The sequence below is a fragment of the Tauraco erythrolophus genome, chromosome 6 (assembly GCF_009769465.1).
Source record: "Tauraco erythrolophus isolate bTauEry1 chromosome 6, bTauEry1.pri, whole genome shotgun sequence".
Taxonomy (NCBI): domain Eukaryota; kingdom Metazoa; phylum Chordata; class Aves; order Musophagiformes; family Musophagidae; genus Tauraco; species Tauraco erythrolophus.
Genome location: NC_141470.1, coordinates 61,327,392 through 61,344,876, shown reverse-complemented (window position 1 = coordinate 61,344,876; position 17,485 = coordinate 61,327,392). Strand labels below are relative to the sequence as shown.

General features: G+C 50.8%; 1 protein-coding gene across 1 annotated transcript; it reads left to right on the top strand.

The window, feature by feature from the left end:
• The first annotated feature begins 5,966 nt into the window (after positions 1-5,966).
• ANKRD9 (ankyrin repeat domain 9) lies at positions 5,967-7,126 on the top strand. Its single transcript, XM_009982608.2, has one exon. It carries the CDS (start codon positions 5,967-5,969, stop codon positions 6,843-6,845), a length of 879 nt encoding a protein of 292 aa, XP_009980910.2. The 3' UTR covers positions 6,846-7,126.
• The last annotated feature ends 10,359 nt before the right edge of the window (positions 7,127-17,485 follow it).

Sequence of the window (17,485 nt, the reverse complement as noted above, 5' to 3'; positions counted from 1 at the left end):
AGCCTGTGACCAGCCCCCAGGGCTTGCGAGATACTTCCAGCTGAAGGACCGTATCACCTTGCTGCCCACCTTGTTTCTGGCAGACCACTTTTCTCCGTCATGGAACCAGAATAAAAAATAAGTTTCAAAGCCTTAAAAATTGGGTTATCCTGCCAGTGGACACTGACAACCTCAACAGATTCATGACACCATTAAGCCATTTATTCAGCCTCCCAACAGCCGGCACTGACATTTGGCAGTGGTCAACCCCCACATTATGTACTTCCTCAAGAGCCAGTGGAGACATTTTCTTTCTAAAGCAAAGTGTTTCAGAGCTTCACTCCGGCTCCCAAGCATCATTTGGGACACAGAGTTTTGGAAGGGTGTCACATTCGCTCAGCAGCAGCCAGGAAACAAGAGTAACAAGAGAAGGCTTGTACGCTTTACTGTTTCCAAAGCAGATTTCCTTTCATGCTGTGGATCAGGATGGAGCTGACCCTCTAAGGCAGCAGAGAAAGCAAAGCAGCCAGGGTTACAGGCAGCTCAGGCTCGATGTAAAATGATGACTCATATGAAGTCAGGCAAGCAGAAAGTGACTGTAATACAAAAGAAGACTGAGGAGAAAGAAGAGGTGGGTGCTGAGCGAGACAGTGTGGGGTGATGCTGTCTGATGGTTTCAGCAAGGGAGCCACGAGCAACGCCCCAACCCACATCATTGCTGACATTCTGCAGCACCTTCACTGGTCTTGTTTCTCAAACCAAAATATTTTCCCACTTCCCCGGAGAACTTCGGAGGCTTTTTTCCAAAGTGATTTGAGTTTCTGAAATGAAAGGACAGAGTGATTTGTAACAGCCGCTTGCCAATATGGTCCCCTGAAAACTGGAGATAGGCAAAACAGGCACACAAAAGGCACATACATGACAGATGTTGCAGACTCAGAGGTGGGTACAGTATGCGGGTGCTTTCCTCTCCGTATCTGATGTGCAACATGCATCCATGGTGAGTTGCCCTCACCACCACACACGGAGGAGATGTGTCCTCCTCCTTTCTGGAGAGGGAAAGGACAGTCCCCAGGCAGCCTTCCTTGGCTGCTCTCCCATCCCTGGTCCCACAAGCAGCCAAGGGCTCTGCTGCCTGCTTTCCAACTGGGTGCTCTGGAGATGATAGAAATAGGGATAAGCTCCTCAGGTGGGAAGCCAGCAGCCGTGCAGGAAATGAAACAGAAAGGTTTCTGGAGAAAATGTTTATCTAAGGCTTCCACGAGGTGTCAGCAACAGCTATTATTCATCACAGCTAAACAGAAGTGCCTGAGGCTGCCATCCACCTCTTTGCCTGGCATGTCTTCACAAAGGGAGGACATGTCCCATCTAGCGACTGCCAGCAGCTCTGCTTTCTTGTCTCCCTGCAGGCCAGTACCAGATGACCAATCTACGTCCCCTGCCTAAGGACAGTAGAGCAGAGGGATCCCCGCACAGGGCCAGGACCCCAAGGACCAAACTGATACACCTGCATATTATGCCTGACCTAAAAAGGTCAATGGCTAAAACAGGATGGTCGAAGTGGCATTACTGCACCCCTTCTGCAGACGGGATGCTGGGGGCACGATGAGGTTAAACTGGAGGTCAATGACATACCCACAGCAAAAGGGGGACGTATAGTGTATATATTCCAGCCCAGCGCCTCCGCTGTAAACCCCTGACTCCCCTCACTCGTTCTCTCTGAACATGTTTAATTTTAGCTAAATGGGACATTAGGCGTTTCGATCCAACCTGTTTACAAAGACCCCAGAGCTGGAGGCTTGAACCAAAGCAGCAGCTCTGCTGCTCCAGCCCACCATGGGTCTGGGGCTGTTGTCCAAACTTTGCTGACCTTTGGTCCTGAGCTTGCTTTCAAGAAAGGAGACCAGTAAATTTTCAGAGTCAAACCCGCTCACAAAATCCCTGCAAAGACAGGAGTAAAACCCGTAACTTTCAGCCCTGTTTGAAAAATGAGGGATGCTCTATTTGCCCATCTTTTATCTCATGCTCACAAACCAGCGCTAAACATTAACTATGTTCAACGTGCTCACTGATACTGCCTATTTTCACATTGCTTTTAATTACATCCACAATCATGTCCACTAGCTCAACATGATCCTGCCCTCAAGTCAGTGAAAACCTCAGGAAACAGATGACATCTGCTACAAGAAATGGCAGAGCTTTTTCCCTTTGTCCCATTATGTGGCTGAGTTTCAGTAACATTAAGCTGGTTTTAGTTGGTCACTGCCTGGAGAAACCAAAGGATCGATGTCCTGGAGGAGGGTGAAGAAAAAGATAGCTCAGAGAGGACACATCACGTTACTTGGATATGGTCGCATCAATGGAGTAATCTCCATCATGTGCCAAGGAACCTGTGATAAGCCCTCTCATAGCCGGATCAGTAATAAGATCAGTTACTTAATTCAACGCAATTAAAGCCAGGCTGGGCTGCAAACAAACAAGTCATGTCTGTGGGTCTGCGCATAAAACATATATCATCGCAAAAATAAAACCCTTCTGGGATGTTGTGTTTTGTCACTAGTGCTGGGCACACTACAAACAATTCCGGGGGCAAGTGCAATACTTTTTCTCCAGTACAGCCCACAAACAGGCTGCCCTTCCTACAGTGACTGTATGTGACAAGCACATTTTCAACCAGGGGTCAGCCTGGGGGTTACCCACGGGCTCCAAGGCCACGAAGACTCGGCATGCACCGCTCTATTTTATAGTTGCTGCTGGGGTCCAAAGCACCCAACACCCAGGTTGTAGCTGGTTTCCCACCATCCATAGGGGAGCCTGACCCGAGTCAAGCAGCCCTGCTTTCACGCCAAAAACATTAATTCCTACGCAAAAGCCAATTTGGCTTTTTGACTATGCTAATCCCCTGCCTTCAGGCTCCACCATCACTTAGCTTACCCAGGCATGTGCAGAAGATGAGTAGAAAGTTTTGGGCAACCTGGCTTATCACCATGCTGGACATCTGAATCGATGGCAACATCCTGGTGATGACAGGGAAAGGATTTAGGACTCGTGATGGGGCAGGGCCATTTCCTAGAGCCAGCAGAGATGCAGTGGGTACTGCTGCCATCAGCAGTGGCCATCAAGGCAAGGGCAGGTGAGGCTGCACCAGACACAAAGGCAGGGCTATAGAATTCATTGGTTTTAAACCATTTCTTTTGATCCTGCGCTTTGGTACAAATTACCCCGTGCCTGCAGTAATAGGATGCGACTGACAGGAGAGCGCCCTGGCGATAGCAGGGAGTGGTGGAAGTGGCTGCCTGTAATGAGTTTTCATCTGGAATCAGACATGAGCGATGAAAGAGGATTTTCCATGCCGCAGCTGACATCCAAGACCGGAGCTGTGGTGGATCTGCGGGGATCCTCAGATGACAAACCGCACTGACAAATGCTGGACGTAATTCTCTCCGGCCAAGCAGCTCAGCACACATTACCTGATTTCTCTTCCCTCAGATGTGGTCAGCGAGAGTCTCTGAGCGTGACAGTGGCACGCAGCGTCCTGCCTGGCATGCGCAGCGTCCTGCCCGGCTCGCCCACCTGCCTGCATTGCCTCGCATGGACCCCTGGGTTTTGGCATGAGCATCACGTGGCAGGAAAGAAGTTACAAAGGAAAGCAAGCACAGTTTAGGCATTGTTTCCCCAGCTGAATGGCAGTTCAGAAGAGGCATGACAAAGGCAGCGGTTGTTCCTCTCCAGCTTCATTCTCATTGGGGTCAAGGGGAGGGTGGGCAGCGTGCCACGGGCTGCCTCCCTGCTGCCCTGAGCAGTTTCGCAGAGAGACTTCAGGGAAGCGGGGCATTTCAGCAGACACCTGGCGATCCCCCCAAGTGTGCAGGCACACACGACGTGCTGGGACAGTGGAAAGCATCACCCGTTCCAGCAGTGTTCAGCAGAAGCTGTGCTCCCGCACTGGTGCTGGGACAGCTGGGGAACCCCAAGGACAGAGAAACCAGAGCTGTCAGCCATGAACACGACAGTGACCAGCATCGCCCACCTGCGGAGCATCTGATCACACCTTCCTGACCGAGAGGGTGATGGCTGCAAGCAGGGGAGACGCTTGGGGTCAAACACACAGCGCAAAAGAGGAAAATCCTCTGAACGTGCTTTTCGGGGGGATAGAGAAGATCCCTGGACTTGCTGTCAGTAAGAAGGCCTATGAGAGAGCAGATCTCAGTAACAACAGCACTTGCTTCACCAGCGCGCGGCTGTTACCACACACATTTTAGGGCCAAGGGACTGGTGGTGCTCAAGGGAGGGAGTCCGTGGTGCAGGGCTGCTGGGCTCACCCCACGCCACGACCATCGCCTCGCTCTTCCATAGCCAAAGCCTGACGGGTGCCTGTCAGTGGGAAGGGCTGCAGGCAAATGTCACTGCCTGGGAGACAAGCGAGGGCCACGAGTTTCGCAGTGAGCACGTGTGCGCGCACACGTGCGAGCCCACAGCCAGCACGGGCTGAAGGGCTGTGTCAGCCTCTGGCCAGAGCCACCCACGGGGGGTGGGCAGGGGGTGAGCTGAGAACTGGCGTGGGCCAGGCTGGGCCCTGCCAGGGTGGAGAGGGGATGTGACAACGCCTGCTCAGCACCCTGTGTGCCTGGGGCACTGCATGTCTGCAGCCCCCTGTGCCCAGAAGCCTGGGTGTCCCAAAGCCCCTGTGCACAAGTCTCCCTGCACTCAGACCCCAAACGCCCGGGACCCCATGTGTCCAGGCCCTTGTGTGGCCCCGAACCCCAATAAACTCAGGACCCCATGCTCCTGAGACCTTATGCTCTCTGCACCCCATATCCCCTGGACCCCATATCCCCATGCCCCCACATGCCCCTGACCCCGTGTGCTCTGGAACCCATACCCCATGCCCCCTGGACACCATGACCCTGGGATCCTACACCCCCTGGATCCCATGCCCCCTGGACCCCATGCCCCTGGGACCGCATATCCCCTAGATCCCATGCCCCTAGGGCCCCACATCCGCTGGATCCCAGGACCCCATGCCCCCATGCCCCCACACCCCCTGGATCCCAGGACCCCATGCCCCCAGGACCCCACTCCCTCTGGATCCCAGGACCCCGTGCCCCTGTACCGTCGGGACCCCCCCCGCCGCGGCAGTCCCCGCCCCGCCCCCGCCGGGACTCCGAGCCGCAGCTAAGTTTCTTGGAACTTCGCCTCCCGTGACGCACACAATGGTGCAGGGCCCCGTCCTCTCGGCGCAGCCAATGGGCGCCCGGGGGAGCCGGGGCAGCCGCCAATCGGCGGCGGCTGGACAGTTCCCCGGTCCTGACCGACCTTCACCGCCCGGGGCCGAGGGGTGGGGATAAAAGGGCCCCGCGGCGGCGCGCCGCGCTCCCGGCTCCCGCCTCCCGACTGCGGCTGCGGGCAGCGGCACCGCGGGGCCGGCGGAGAGGTGAGCGCCGGGCGCTCGGCGGGAAGGAGCCGGGCGGCCGTGCACTGCGGGGGGACGGAGGGATGGAGGGAAGTCCCGTGCGCCGGGAGCGGCGGGTTGCCGTGCAGCGAGGGGGGAGGGGTTCCCATGCACGGGGATATGGGCGTCCTGTACGCCGAGAGGAGGCCGTGCCCGTGTACCGGGTTCCCTTGCGCCGGGGATATGGGCGTCCCGTGCACCGAGGGGAGGCGGTTCCCGTGCGCCGGGGAGAGGGAGCTCCCGTGCGCCGGGCTCCCTCGCACCGGCGGTATGTGCGTCCCGCGCACCGGGGAAAGGCAGATGGCGGTGAACCGGGGGATGGGTGTCCCCGCACCGGGGGGTGTTGTCCGGTGCGGCGGGGCCGCCGCCGCTCGCCGGCCCCCCTGCGGCAGCGGGAGAGGCGGGGAGGCGAGCGCAGCCGGGGAGCCCCAGCTGCACGGTACTGACCGCCCTTCTGCTCCCGCAGGTCCGGGCCCGATGCGGCCTCTGCGCGCCGGGGTGAGAGGCAGCCCCCGGCGGAGCCCGGCTGCCCGCCATGCCCTGGAGCGTCCGGTGGGTCGGCGGCCGCGGTGCCCAGTCCCAGAAGCAGTGCAAGAAATCCTCCTTTGCCTTCTACCAGGCGGTGAGGGACCTGCTGCCTGTCTGGTTCCTGGAGGACATGCGGACCATGGAGGTCTTCCACTGGGAGGATGGGGGCAAGGTGAGCGTGTACTCGCCCTCGGAGGCCCTGCTCTACGCGCTGGTGCACGACCACCAGCCCTACGCCCGGCACCTGCTGACTAAGTTCCCCCAGAGCGCCCTGGCTGTGCCCAGCCAAAGCTTCAGCTGCTGCCAGTCCTCAGCCCCACACCTGGCCATGGCTGTCCGCTACAACCGGGTCCGTGTCCTCTTCCGAATCCTCAAGGCCATCCAAGCCTACCCGCCGAGTGACAGAGCTGGTCACCTGGACCGCCAGGGCTGTAGCCGTGTGGAGGGCGGCAAGACGGCCCTGCACGTGGCCTGTGAACTGGTGCGACCCGAGTGCTTGCTCCTGCTGCTTGGGCATGGCGCGTCGCCCTGCTTGCAGGACTGTGCTGGGAATACCCCCCTCGACACCTTGCTGCAGCAGATTTCCCACATGCCAGCAGCGAACATGCGTGCCAAGCTCCTCTGCCTCGACTGCCTCTTCCTCTTCGTGCCTCAGGACCTCCAGTTCACAATGAAACAGCAGCTGTTGGACAACCCGCAGCGGTGGCAGGACCTCCTGGGGGAGAACAGGTTCCAGTGCCTGCTGGGCTTGGCTCCCCCATCACTGTTTGTCGGAGCCATGCGTGTCTTGATCAGGACCATTTCACCTGAGCATTTCCCAGAGGCTCTGGACGATCTGCCTCTGCCTCATTTTCTAAAGCCTTTGGACTTGAAACTGGAGAGCTAGAGGGATGGTAAGAGAGCCTCCCGCTCACCTGACAGAAATAGACTGTTGTGCTAAAAATGTATTGGTATATCAAGCTGCTAACACAGTGGCCAAGTATCTGTTTTAATTAGAACTGTATTTTTTACAGGAATTGTATCTGGCACTTTACAATATATTTTATTTAAAGATCCTGTGGTGAGGTGAGGTCTGCACTGCATTTTATAAAAACATTCTATGGCATGTACAAATGAGGTTATGTGGGAGAATATATTTGTAAATACATCTAAATAAAAGCAGTGGCAGATGTGATCCAAATACAAACTGAGCGACTGAAAACCCTGAAGTGGCATGTGCCTTGGAAAAGCGTGCGTGGGGTGAGGGAGTATCTTTTCGCTAGGATTTCCCTGTTACATAAGCCTCGTGGTCCTGGAACAGGATGACTCCTTTTTTACAGCTCTCCTAATACATCTTGGCAGGGATGCGGGTTTTTTTTAAAGGCACAGATGAAAACTTCCTCATCTTGTACACAAGACCAAAGAGAAACCAGATACCATTAAAACTTCCCTAAACAAGGCTGGCAGGGATGTGCAGCTGAACAAAATGCATTTGAAAATATGCATGAATAATAGCTGGTTTCCTCGCAAAGTTCTCCCTGTTGCTCTTGGTGAGCCAAGGTGGTTCTTGTCAGGTAGAGGAAGGCAGGAGCACAAGTAGACACATTGCTCTGGCCCAAAACGTTCCTGCCCTGGGAGGAATGGACCCTCCAGCACCTCTGTGTGATTGCAGTGAGGTGAGTAGGATAGCACAGAGCAGGAGGGCCAGCCTGCTTGTGCCTGCCCTCTGCTATGCCCAGAGGGACTTATGTAGGTATGGCAATGGCCCAGGACCCTAAAGCAGCTTTTTTTTGGTGAGATTCTGCCCCCTCTACTGCCAGTCCTCAGGAGGATGTGATGGCTTTGGTCCAGCTGAGAGCTGTGCCAGTCTCGGTGACCACTCTGGGTACCAGAGGAGTAGCTTCAATACATAGCCTTCCCCCAGCTATCCCTTCTGAGATGCTCCAAGGTACACAAAACGTCTTCACAGCTGCTCCAGATGAAAAAGTCCTTTAGGGGTAACGTCCCGCCTCCAACACTTGTGTTTAGACACATCAGAGTTCTGCGTAAAGGGCACAGCTTCAGTTCTTTGCTTTGCAACCTTTACTCTACAGCAGTCTGGGCAGTCATGCTGCTCACTTCCCTGTAAAACTGGCACTGCCCCTGCCTGCTCTGCAGGGAGTGAGCTGTGCGAGCTCTGCCAGCTCCACCAGCATTGCAATGACAGAAATCTCCTAGGCCACAGCGCTGTAGCTTTGCCTCTCTTGTTGGAAGTTGTCAGTGAAACTGCAGGGTTTTGTTTCAGTGTTTAAATCTGTAGCCGGGGAGTTGTTTGCCACTTGGAACTCTTTCTGCAGTGTTGTTCCCTTTGGGGTCATCAAGGAGCCGATGTGCTCAGAGAGGAGAGGCCATGTTCAAGGCACAAATTTCTTTATTTGTGAATTAATTTTGGTTAGGAAAAATAAAACCACCACAGAATGAGGCAGTATAAGCTGTTCACGCTTCAGCAGAACATAGTGGTATTTCATCTAAAATAATCTCCATACTGCATGCACAATAAAAGATAAGCCATACTTCTGAAATTTGAGATGCAACAGAAAGAAGATTGCTATTCTTAGACTGATGGCACTGAAAATGTTTCCTAGAAGAGCAAATGTTCCTTTTTTTCCCCAAGAAACGAAGCTGATACACGCTCAAATTAATTACCATGGGAAATTTAGGTCCCTTGCTAGAAAGCATGGAACAACTATAATTGTTCTCTTCAGCTACCTTGTCAATAATAAAAAACTACAGAAATCCAAAGAACTAATCCCTCACTTAGCTGCTCAATTAAAAAAAATACAAACATCTATGTTGCTAAATTCTTTATTTGTGTACATGTTCCCCAGTGCTTCCATAATAATGGTGTGGAAGCATCTTTCAAAACAGATGAGAAGTAAAACAGTCAGGTCTAGCTTGTGTATGGAAAAGTGTCTTGAGGTGGGGGAAGAGACAGAGCTGGGGGTGGGAGGAAAGGTTTATCAGCTTTGTTGACAAAGACATAATGAGGTTCAGCAGTGGGGAGTTGGTCAGTTGAACTGAACGCTGGAAGATGCTCCAGCTCCCAAGCTGTGAGGGTAATTACACATTGGAACAGCATTACAGGCTGGGCAGGACATCCTACACCTTAAAATGAGCCCATTAACTAAACAAGAATTCAAGGCCAAAGCTGCCCTGGAGATTCCCGACAGCCCTCCCACCAGCTCTTGGGTAATTCACTTTAACATCCAGAAAGGCTCCCCTCGATACGTTGTGCTGTGTCCAAAGTCAGCTAACTGCTGCACCCCTCCTGTTATTCTAGGACAGAAGTCAAGCTTATTGCCGAGCCCATGCTGGGATTGCTCTGCTGAAGGTCACCAACAGACCTGGCTACATGTAGCTCATCGATGTGTCTGGGATGCTTAATCCAGAGAGGCTGAGAGGAACTGTGGGCAAACTACACCGGTGACTACACAGATCACTCACCCAACCGGGTCCAGGCTTGTTTTTCAAACAGAGTCGCAGCTTGGAAAAAAGCTGAGGTTTCTTGGCTTTGGAAACAGAAGTCCTTTGTTTATAGACCAAGCAATAGTGGCATCAGCTTTCCTCAGACTGACTTGCCAGCATGTCTCTGTTCTCTGCCACCCCTGGAGCACAGTGGAGTGCAGGCTCCGCAGCCTGTTCCCTTCTCCGTCTCTTGGCAAAGGCTGCCAGCAAAAACGCCAATAAGTGCCAGTTGCAACACCATTGACAAGCTTAATAAAGCCAACATGGATGGTGATTGTGTCTGCAGAAGAGGACTGCCAGTGCTGGAGTCCAAGAGCTGGCCACAAGGTGTGGGAAAGAGGATTAACCAAGCCCTAACACCATGAGAGCACAGGGGTAAGGAAGCATTCTTAAAAGCTTCTGCCTTACCTGCACAGGTTAATCTAGTCACACCTGGCAAATCACTCATCTGTACGAAATGCTTTCAAAAGGCAGTATACAGAGCCAGCATTCCTGAAAAGCTTAGTTACAGTCAGTTCCTCTAAAAGGCCACTTTCTATCACAAAACAGTGATGAAGTATAATAAATATTTCCCATGTGTTGCTCAAGCACTTTCAAAACAAAATATTCATACACTACCCATCTTTTAGTACAAAGTGGTTTTATTTGCTGTGAGAGGTAAAAAAGGCCTGAAACATTTTCATTCAGAAAGCAAGGGGAGAGAATAAGTAAGTACTGGGCTAGTTCTGGTTTTGACTCTTTGCATTTGCCTCCTCTCTGCAGCTCCCTTAAATATTGCAGGAGTAACAAAGTTTAGCCTGTCTAGAGTCTGCTGAAGGAGCCGAAGTCTATCATAATTTTGAGTAACTCATTTAAAAGATGGATTTGGGATCTTTTAACAGTTGCCTTTTACTCAAAATATTGAGTAGTTAAAGAATTTAAATTGACATGAACACAAAACCAGGTGGTTCAAATAGTCTTAAAACTCCTTTACTATGACATTTGACTCATTCTTGCTCTCTGATGCACTGTCCTGCCATAAAAGCTGCATCTTTGTTCTTGCCATGGTCACGGCCTGCCAGAGGTGGGCACCTTAAATTTAGCAGAAGATGCAGGTATTAAGTACACCTGAAAATTACTCCCTTTGTGAAGATGTATAGATATGGAATATCAAGCCTCACATCAGCTTAACACTCTGCACCGCACAAAGAGTATCTGCTGCAAATAGGTAAATGTTTCATGCAGGAGAGAAAGACAGCTGCTAATGAGAAGGCTCCTCAGTGTGGACAAGTCTTGCAAACTAAACCAAAGTAAGGCAGGCATTAAGTAAAGGAGAAAAAGAAGGCTGAGAGAGTTGGGGTTGTTCAGCCTGGAGAAGAGAAGGCTCCGAGGAGACCTTCTAGCAGCCTTCCAGTACCTAAAGGGGACCTACAGGAAAGCTGGAGAGGGACTTCTGACAGGGCTGTGTAGTGATAGGACAAGGGGCGGTGGCTTTAAGCTGAAAGAGGGGAGATTTCAACTAGACGTAAGGAAGAAGTTCTTCACTGTGAGGGTGGTGAGGCACTGGAACAGGTTGCCCAGAGAAGTTGTGGATGCCCCATCCCTGGAAGTGTTCAAGGACAGGTTGGATAAGACTTTGAGCGACCAGATCTTGTGGAAGGTGTCCCTGCCCACGGCAAGGGGATTTGAACTAGATGATCTTTAAGATCCCTTCCCACCCAAACCATTCTACGATTCTATGAAGCAGGAAACCACCAAGAGCAAGACCTGCAGGGAGAGGAGGCTTTGGCTATAGGTAGGGCTGCAATTACAGGCCATTTTGAAAACAAAAATAGCAAGGACAGAGATCCAGCACAGAGGTATGGAAAGACAGAGACTAGAAATACACCAAGGTGCCAGGTTTGTTTCCTAATCTCTATTTGTCCTATGTCTGGTGTTCAAGTCGTATGGGTTTTTGACTTGCAATACAACAAATCTACTGACATCAGCAAATCATTGTGCACTGCATCACCCCATCTTCAGATCAACGCTCCCAACTAGGCAAACAAAAGCACCCATGCCATGTGCTTAATATTTAAACAGCACCGTAAATCCTTGCAAACCAACTTTCGTAACACCTATGTTAATAACAGTACTTCCATCACTGGTTGGTGTCAGTAGCTGTCTGAGGTTAATCACCACTGATTCCCAGCTTGGCTTTGGTGGTCTCTCCTCCACCTACATGCGAAAAAGAAACTCTGCCTATTACTTGCTCAGACCACATCAAACTGTCCTCTGTAGTCATGCACAAAAATTGCATCTATGGTGTTGCAAGGCTGCTGCCTGCACGGACTGACTTCTGCTTTTTTCACCAAGAAGGTACACATGCACGTGTAGCACAAGAACGGAAGGAGCAGAGCTCTCTTGCAAAATGTATCTCAATCAGTCATAGCAGAAAACAGAAATACAGTTTGCAAAAACATCAGAGATCCCTCGCTGCTGCTAAAAGAAATGGAACCAAGTTCAGCTGGGATAAAAAGGTTCCCCCTACTTGCCCTGATGACCTCTGAAAGGACTGATATCTCTTTGCCCAGTGGTTCAGTTGATAAATGGAAAGACCGCGTAAATCAACAAAACAAATCTTCAGAAGCCTCAAATGATGGGAAACTTATCATATTTAGGAATTATTGCTAAATTCAGAGGAGTCCAGTCATCTAGTTTAAATTGCTGACACAGGCCAGCAATTCCCATGTTGGACCTATCACATCTGATGGATTCGCAGCATCTGCTTGAAGTCCAACCTTATTTTATAGACCTTTAAACAGTGGAGCATCCAAGACTCTCTGAGGAACTTGTCCTCCTTCTGCAGGTAAAATTAATCACTTCCTAAGGCAAACGCAAGAACTGACCAGAATGGATCTGAGTCAGCAAGGAGGGAGGCAGAGACCCACTTCAGAGAGGCAGGAAAGGCAGAAGGGAGCTTTGATCTGTTCCATGCTTGGGCTTTGGCTCTGCAAGCAAGGGTTCAGCAAGGGTCTGAGCCAGTAAGTCAGGGCCCTGGGCGAGCTCCAGTCACACCAGCCATTGTAAGGTTATGTTCCTGGTACTACAAGTCCAATGGGAAACACAGTGCAAATCAGCCCCTCTCCTTCAGGAAAGCCTATAAGGTCCAAAAAGTTCAATTCCCAAACTGGGACCTGACACAACCCATTCTGAGCCACAGTGAGACACCTGCATGCCTGGGATGCGAGGGGAGACCACGGGCCACTCTTCCCTTCCCTGCACTCCCCACCTAAGGCAAACATGAGGGCAGGAAGCTCCATGGATCTCAACAGGGAGATGAGCAAGGCAGCAGGGCCAGCCAAGCTCTTGCCTTTGGCTCCTCTGTGGAAAGCAAGGGAAGGAGGCCAAGTGAAGAGAGAGAGGCTTCCAGGATGAAAGCACTTGGCTGCACGCCTCAGCCAGGACAGGGAGCAGCTTCCAGCTCCGAGGAGGACAGCATCCTCCCTGCCACTTGGATCCCTGGTTCCTGCACCGTTCACCACCGATGCCACGACTCCTCTCCCAGTCTCGGGGCTCTGTGGGCAAATTGCCTGTCCTCCCAGCTCCTGCTCACACGCCAGTGATCAGGCAGTGTCCACAGACCCTGACTCTGTTTGGAAGTCTGGGCAGCCCCATTTTCTCCCCTGCCCAGTATCATCCCTCCACTCCTTTGTTCCAGCCCCAGCAGTAATTACTGTTTTGATGTAAGGGTGTTTTTTTGGCATCACACTCTTAATATTCAGGCTTTATTTTATTAATCATTAGGGTTCTTCTTTTTAATGGTGCAAGTAAATTGTAGTAAACACATTATACTACATCACATTCATATTTTTAATGCGGTGTTATTTCCCCGACAATGTTTGAGGCAGCATTTTAGAGCAAAGCCTAAAAGGATAAGTAATTTCTAACTCACAGTAAGAGAGAGAATGAAGTCCCTGGAGGAGCTGAGTTTTGAACATCCTTTCCTCCAAAACCATCTGCTAGTGCTCTCTCACTCTGTCCCACTCCTCCAATAAGGAAAGCTACTGATGGTTTAGCGACTCAAAGCGACAAGACAGAAGGATGCAGACTCTCACGCTGATTTCAGTCCTGTGTTAACGACGTGCACAGACAGGGCTATGGCCAGGGCAGGCTGGACAGAAGTCTTGAACTCGTAATGGAGGTGACCTGAGTGACTGCTTGTCCACTGCTTCTGCAAGGAGAGGGGCACATTGCATCTTTCATTTGTAACACATTGGCAGGCTTGCCCAGCAAGAGGAATGCTGGGACCTTAGGAAAACTACTGAGAGTGCCGTAGGGCCATGGCCATCTGACAAGGAGCCACTGCAGGGCTCTCAGCGCTAGCAAGGGAAACACTCACATGCCAGCAGGGAGAAGGCGGCACTCCCTCAGGCTGGCCTCCTCCGTCAGATGCCCAAGGTTTCACTCAGCTTTGCTGCCACCTCATCTTGCCTGCCAGCAGCAGCACCAGGGCTGTGGTTAGGCAGAGAACACCCTGGCAGAAAAACACATTCTGAGACAGCCCTGAGGTAGGAGGTGCCGGGAGGACAGACCAGGTGAGTCACCCACTGAGTCACTCCTTGGGTAGACTATTTTGAAGGATAAAACCAGATCATTTCCTTCAAAGTGAAATGCCAGCTGCACAGCTAAGGTAGTGCACGTATCACCCAGGTTGCCTTCACTACGGAGAACACTGGCTGTGGTGTTGGAGCTTTGTACAGCATGCTGGACAGAGATGACCAGTTCACATCCAGCAACATTGTCCCAACCTTCATGATAGGTCAGCAAGCTGTCATCCCATAAGCCAGGGCCATGGTATCAAGCTCTAAGTGAAAGACTCAAGGTGTATCTCCTCATAACCCTTTACTCCAGCCAGTCTGATCTCTCAGGAGACTATGGCTTCTCCTCAAGGTCATCACCCCAGACTAGGTGTGAAGTGGGAGACACTCCACTCTCCATTCCTTCTCTCAGGAAGAAAGACCTCTACCCCAGCACAGCCTGCCCTGAGACTCTTCTCTGCCACCAGCATCTTCCAGCACTGCTGACACCCCTGCTCTTAGGGTGCAGGGAGAGCACTACCAGCATGGTGATGGGCAAAGAGCATGGCCAGCATCCAAGCTATCCTTCACTTTTGAAGAGACTTGGTAAGTTTCGTCTCCCAGTGAGATCAGACCCTTGGGGAAGCACAGAATAGGAGGCACTTGAGCGCTGCGGAGGACAGCATGGCCAGGCAGACAGTGAGTCCCAGCATGACAACACTTGTATCATGAATGCTGGGAGAATGTGAGGTCCTAATTCTTTGGCACCACATGGTATCAGCTATACTCACATACGTGCTTAGATGCGCATAGCAATGATATGCCTGTGATACTGATGCATAGCCCACACGATGAACAACCACCTCCTCCCCATACCAGTTTAGAGAGACATAGAGCAGTTACAATCCCAGATTGTGAGCTGGAACTTTTTCTCAAGTGATATCCCCAAACATTCTTACCAACAGAGGTCTCTGGATCAATATTGCCCTGCAGTGGCCACAGCAGTGGCCCCTTAACTCTTCCAGGTCTCACAGGTACTCACTCAACACAAGCCAGCTAGCAGCTTGTGCTGCAATATTGTCCTGCAATAGTCCACACTGTACCTCCAAACCGCATTTTTGCTTGTACAAGCCAGGGAGTTACCAGGTAAATGTTTCTCTCTACTGTGCAGCTAAGCCTGCTGAGGACAAAAAGAGAACCACAATCCTCTACACTGTTCAAAGAGCAGGACTCTGCTGTGTTCCCATCCTCCTTCCACTTTTGCTCAATGATGGGAGGAGAAAAAAAAAGGGGAAGCAGATTGCCTTGCTGCCCCTGCTAGTGAGGAAGCAACTTTCCAAGCTAGAATCAGGCAGAAGAGGGGAGGAGTAACACAGAGCTTGATTCTCCCCACCTCCAACTCAAAAGGAAAAGCTCTGCTTAGCAAACGCTGTGCTCTTCAGAGGGTGCTAAGCAGCACTGAGCACTCACTTTGGGAGACAACAAGTCCCAGCTGGTAGCCTGGATCTGCATCTATTCACCTTTTCAGCATTTGAAGTTCGTGCGCGGAGAACTGGCACTGTACTGTACCAAACCGAGGATACCGAGCTGGGAGGGTATTCGGAAGTCTTTTGTTTCAGAATCAAAAGAAGCCTTTCCTGCCTCCTGCTTGGGATTTGATGCTTTAGAAACTGGTTGCTCAGATACCAAACAAATCTTGTGCAGAGTCCCTGTTAAAACAAAAGGATAGAAATTTATGCAACCAAATCCCTGCTTTGGACTGTGACCTTACCAGGCCCTGTTCATTAATTAGGCTGCACTGAAGCTTCACTCAGATCCAGATGTGACACTGATGCAGCTGACTCTGCAGGAGACACCCTTCCTGATGGGATACATACCAAACATGCTGGTTTAATGTAATGTTGACCACAAGTGGCCTTGATGACCTAGGCATTAAATAGAGTGTTGCAGAAAAATATGTGTCCCACCTCTCTCTATTAGCTGGCGTCTGCGAAGAAAAAAGCCAGTCTGGCTATCTGAGCCGATGGCTTTCAGCTCAGCTGGCTAAAGGGCTGCAAGCACTGTGATAGCAAGCCTTGAGCTCAGAGCCTATGGAGAACCTGTGCTCTTTGTGGTATCAAGACACGAAACTCTTGCACAACGATCATGGCATTTTTGCCCGCCTTCCTAGTTCCTCAGCCTTTGCAATGGGAAAATCTAATTCCTTATTGGTTTGTTGCTCACTTTTCTATTACTGCAGGGTGTACTTGCCCTGACTATCAAGCTACTCTCAAGCCCACACCCCCATTGTAAAGTCCAAGCTTGACACCCTGCTGAAGTTCTGGTTAGGGAGGGTCACCCCACCCCCCTCACCACTCAGGTTTACTCCTTTCTAAGCAGCATTTAGAAACTGCTCCTGAGCACAGTTAAGTCTGTCAGCAGCAAACCTTCAACTCCTGTTTCTTCTTTGCCTGCCCTCCTTCTTCATCTGCCTACAGGTAAAGACAAGTTTAGTGCTGCTACCACAAGGAAACATGGAGAGATGCATGAGAGGGCTTGCTTTGGTGAAAAATTACACAGTAAAAAAAAAAAAGGGTTACACCACACAGCTCAGACACGTTGCAGACAAAGGCTGATACTAAATGTCAGTATCCACTTGTGGAGAGATTGCCTCTGGGGAGAAAGATTATTGAAACCAGCATCTACAGCTTGACAAAACCAGTTTTACCAGGTAAGTCTAACTATTTTCCTTTTATAAATCTGCCATATCATGATGATGTCAAATCATCAGTGGTCAAATGATTCCCTCTCATCTTATGCTCATGACATACTGATTCTGAAAATAAAACCAAGCAAACAAAACCCCACTTACGTTACAGCAGTTACAGGTGATGGTGCATTACTAACTCCCTGGTTGCTTTCGTGCCTCCTCTACAATAAAAAGCACTGTTTTCACAACAGCCGTCAATAAGCCCTGAATGTTCTCATGTATAAACCAAAAAAGCTAGACGACTGATTTGCAGAAATTCTGTGTCCACAGCACCAAATGGAAGAAGTACATGCTCTGTACCTTCAAAAGCCCTGACTTTCTGCTAATGCCATTCAGATCTACCAAACAGAAGAATGCTTAAAGAAGTGAAAGTTAGGCGACACCACTTATGTAAGAGAATCAAGCAAAGCAACAAACCATTAAATGGCTCTAGTAGATGTTCTCATCCCTTTATATCATTACAAGCATTGTTCCCTTTGTCCAGTCTTAAACGCTTCGTAGAATGGGACTGTCACCATTTCCTGACAACAGTACAACCTAATAAGCCTTATTGTGAGGAAACGCTTCCTACCATTAAGCCTGATTCTCCTTTCCTTCTTCCATAGGTCAGAATTATTCTCTTCAGCATTCCCTGAAGCCTTCATCTTACCTCTAGTCACCCTAGCAACCATGGATTAAGGCAGGTATTCTTCAAAGGTTCTTTGACTTTTATTCCTGCCCCCCTCCCCACGTCACTGTCTCTGCTCAGTTCATTAT

Coding starts and splice junctions, on each gene's coding strand:
- ANKRD9 (XM_009982608.2), top strand. CDS start 5,967: ATGCCCTGGAGCGTCCGGTGGGTCGGCGGCCGCGGTGCCCAGTCCCAG.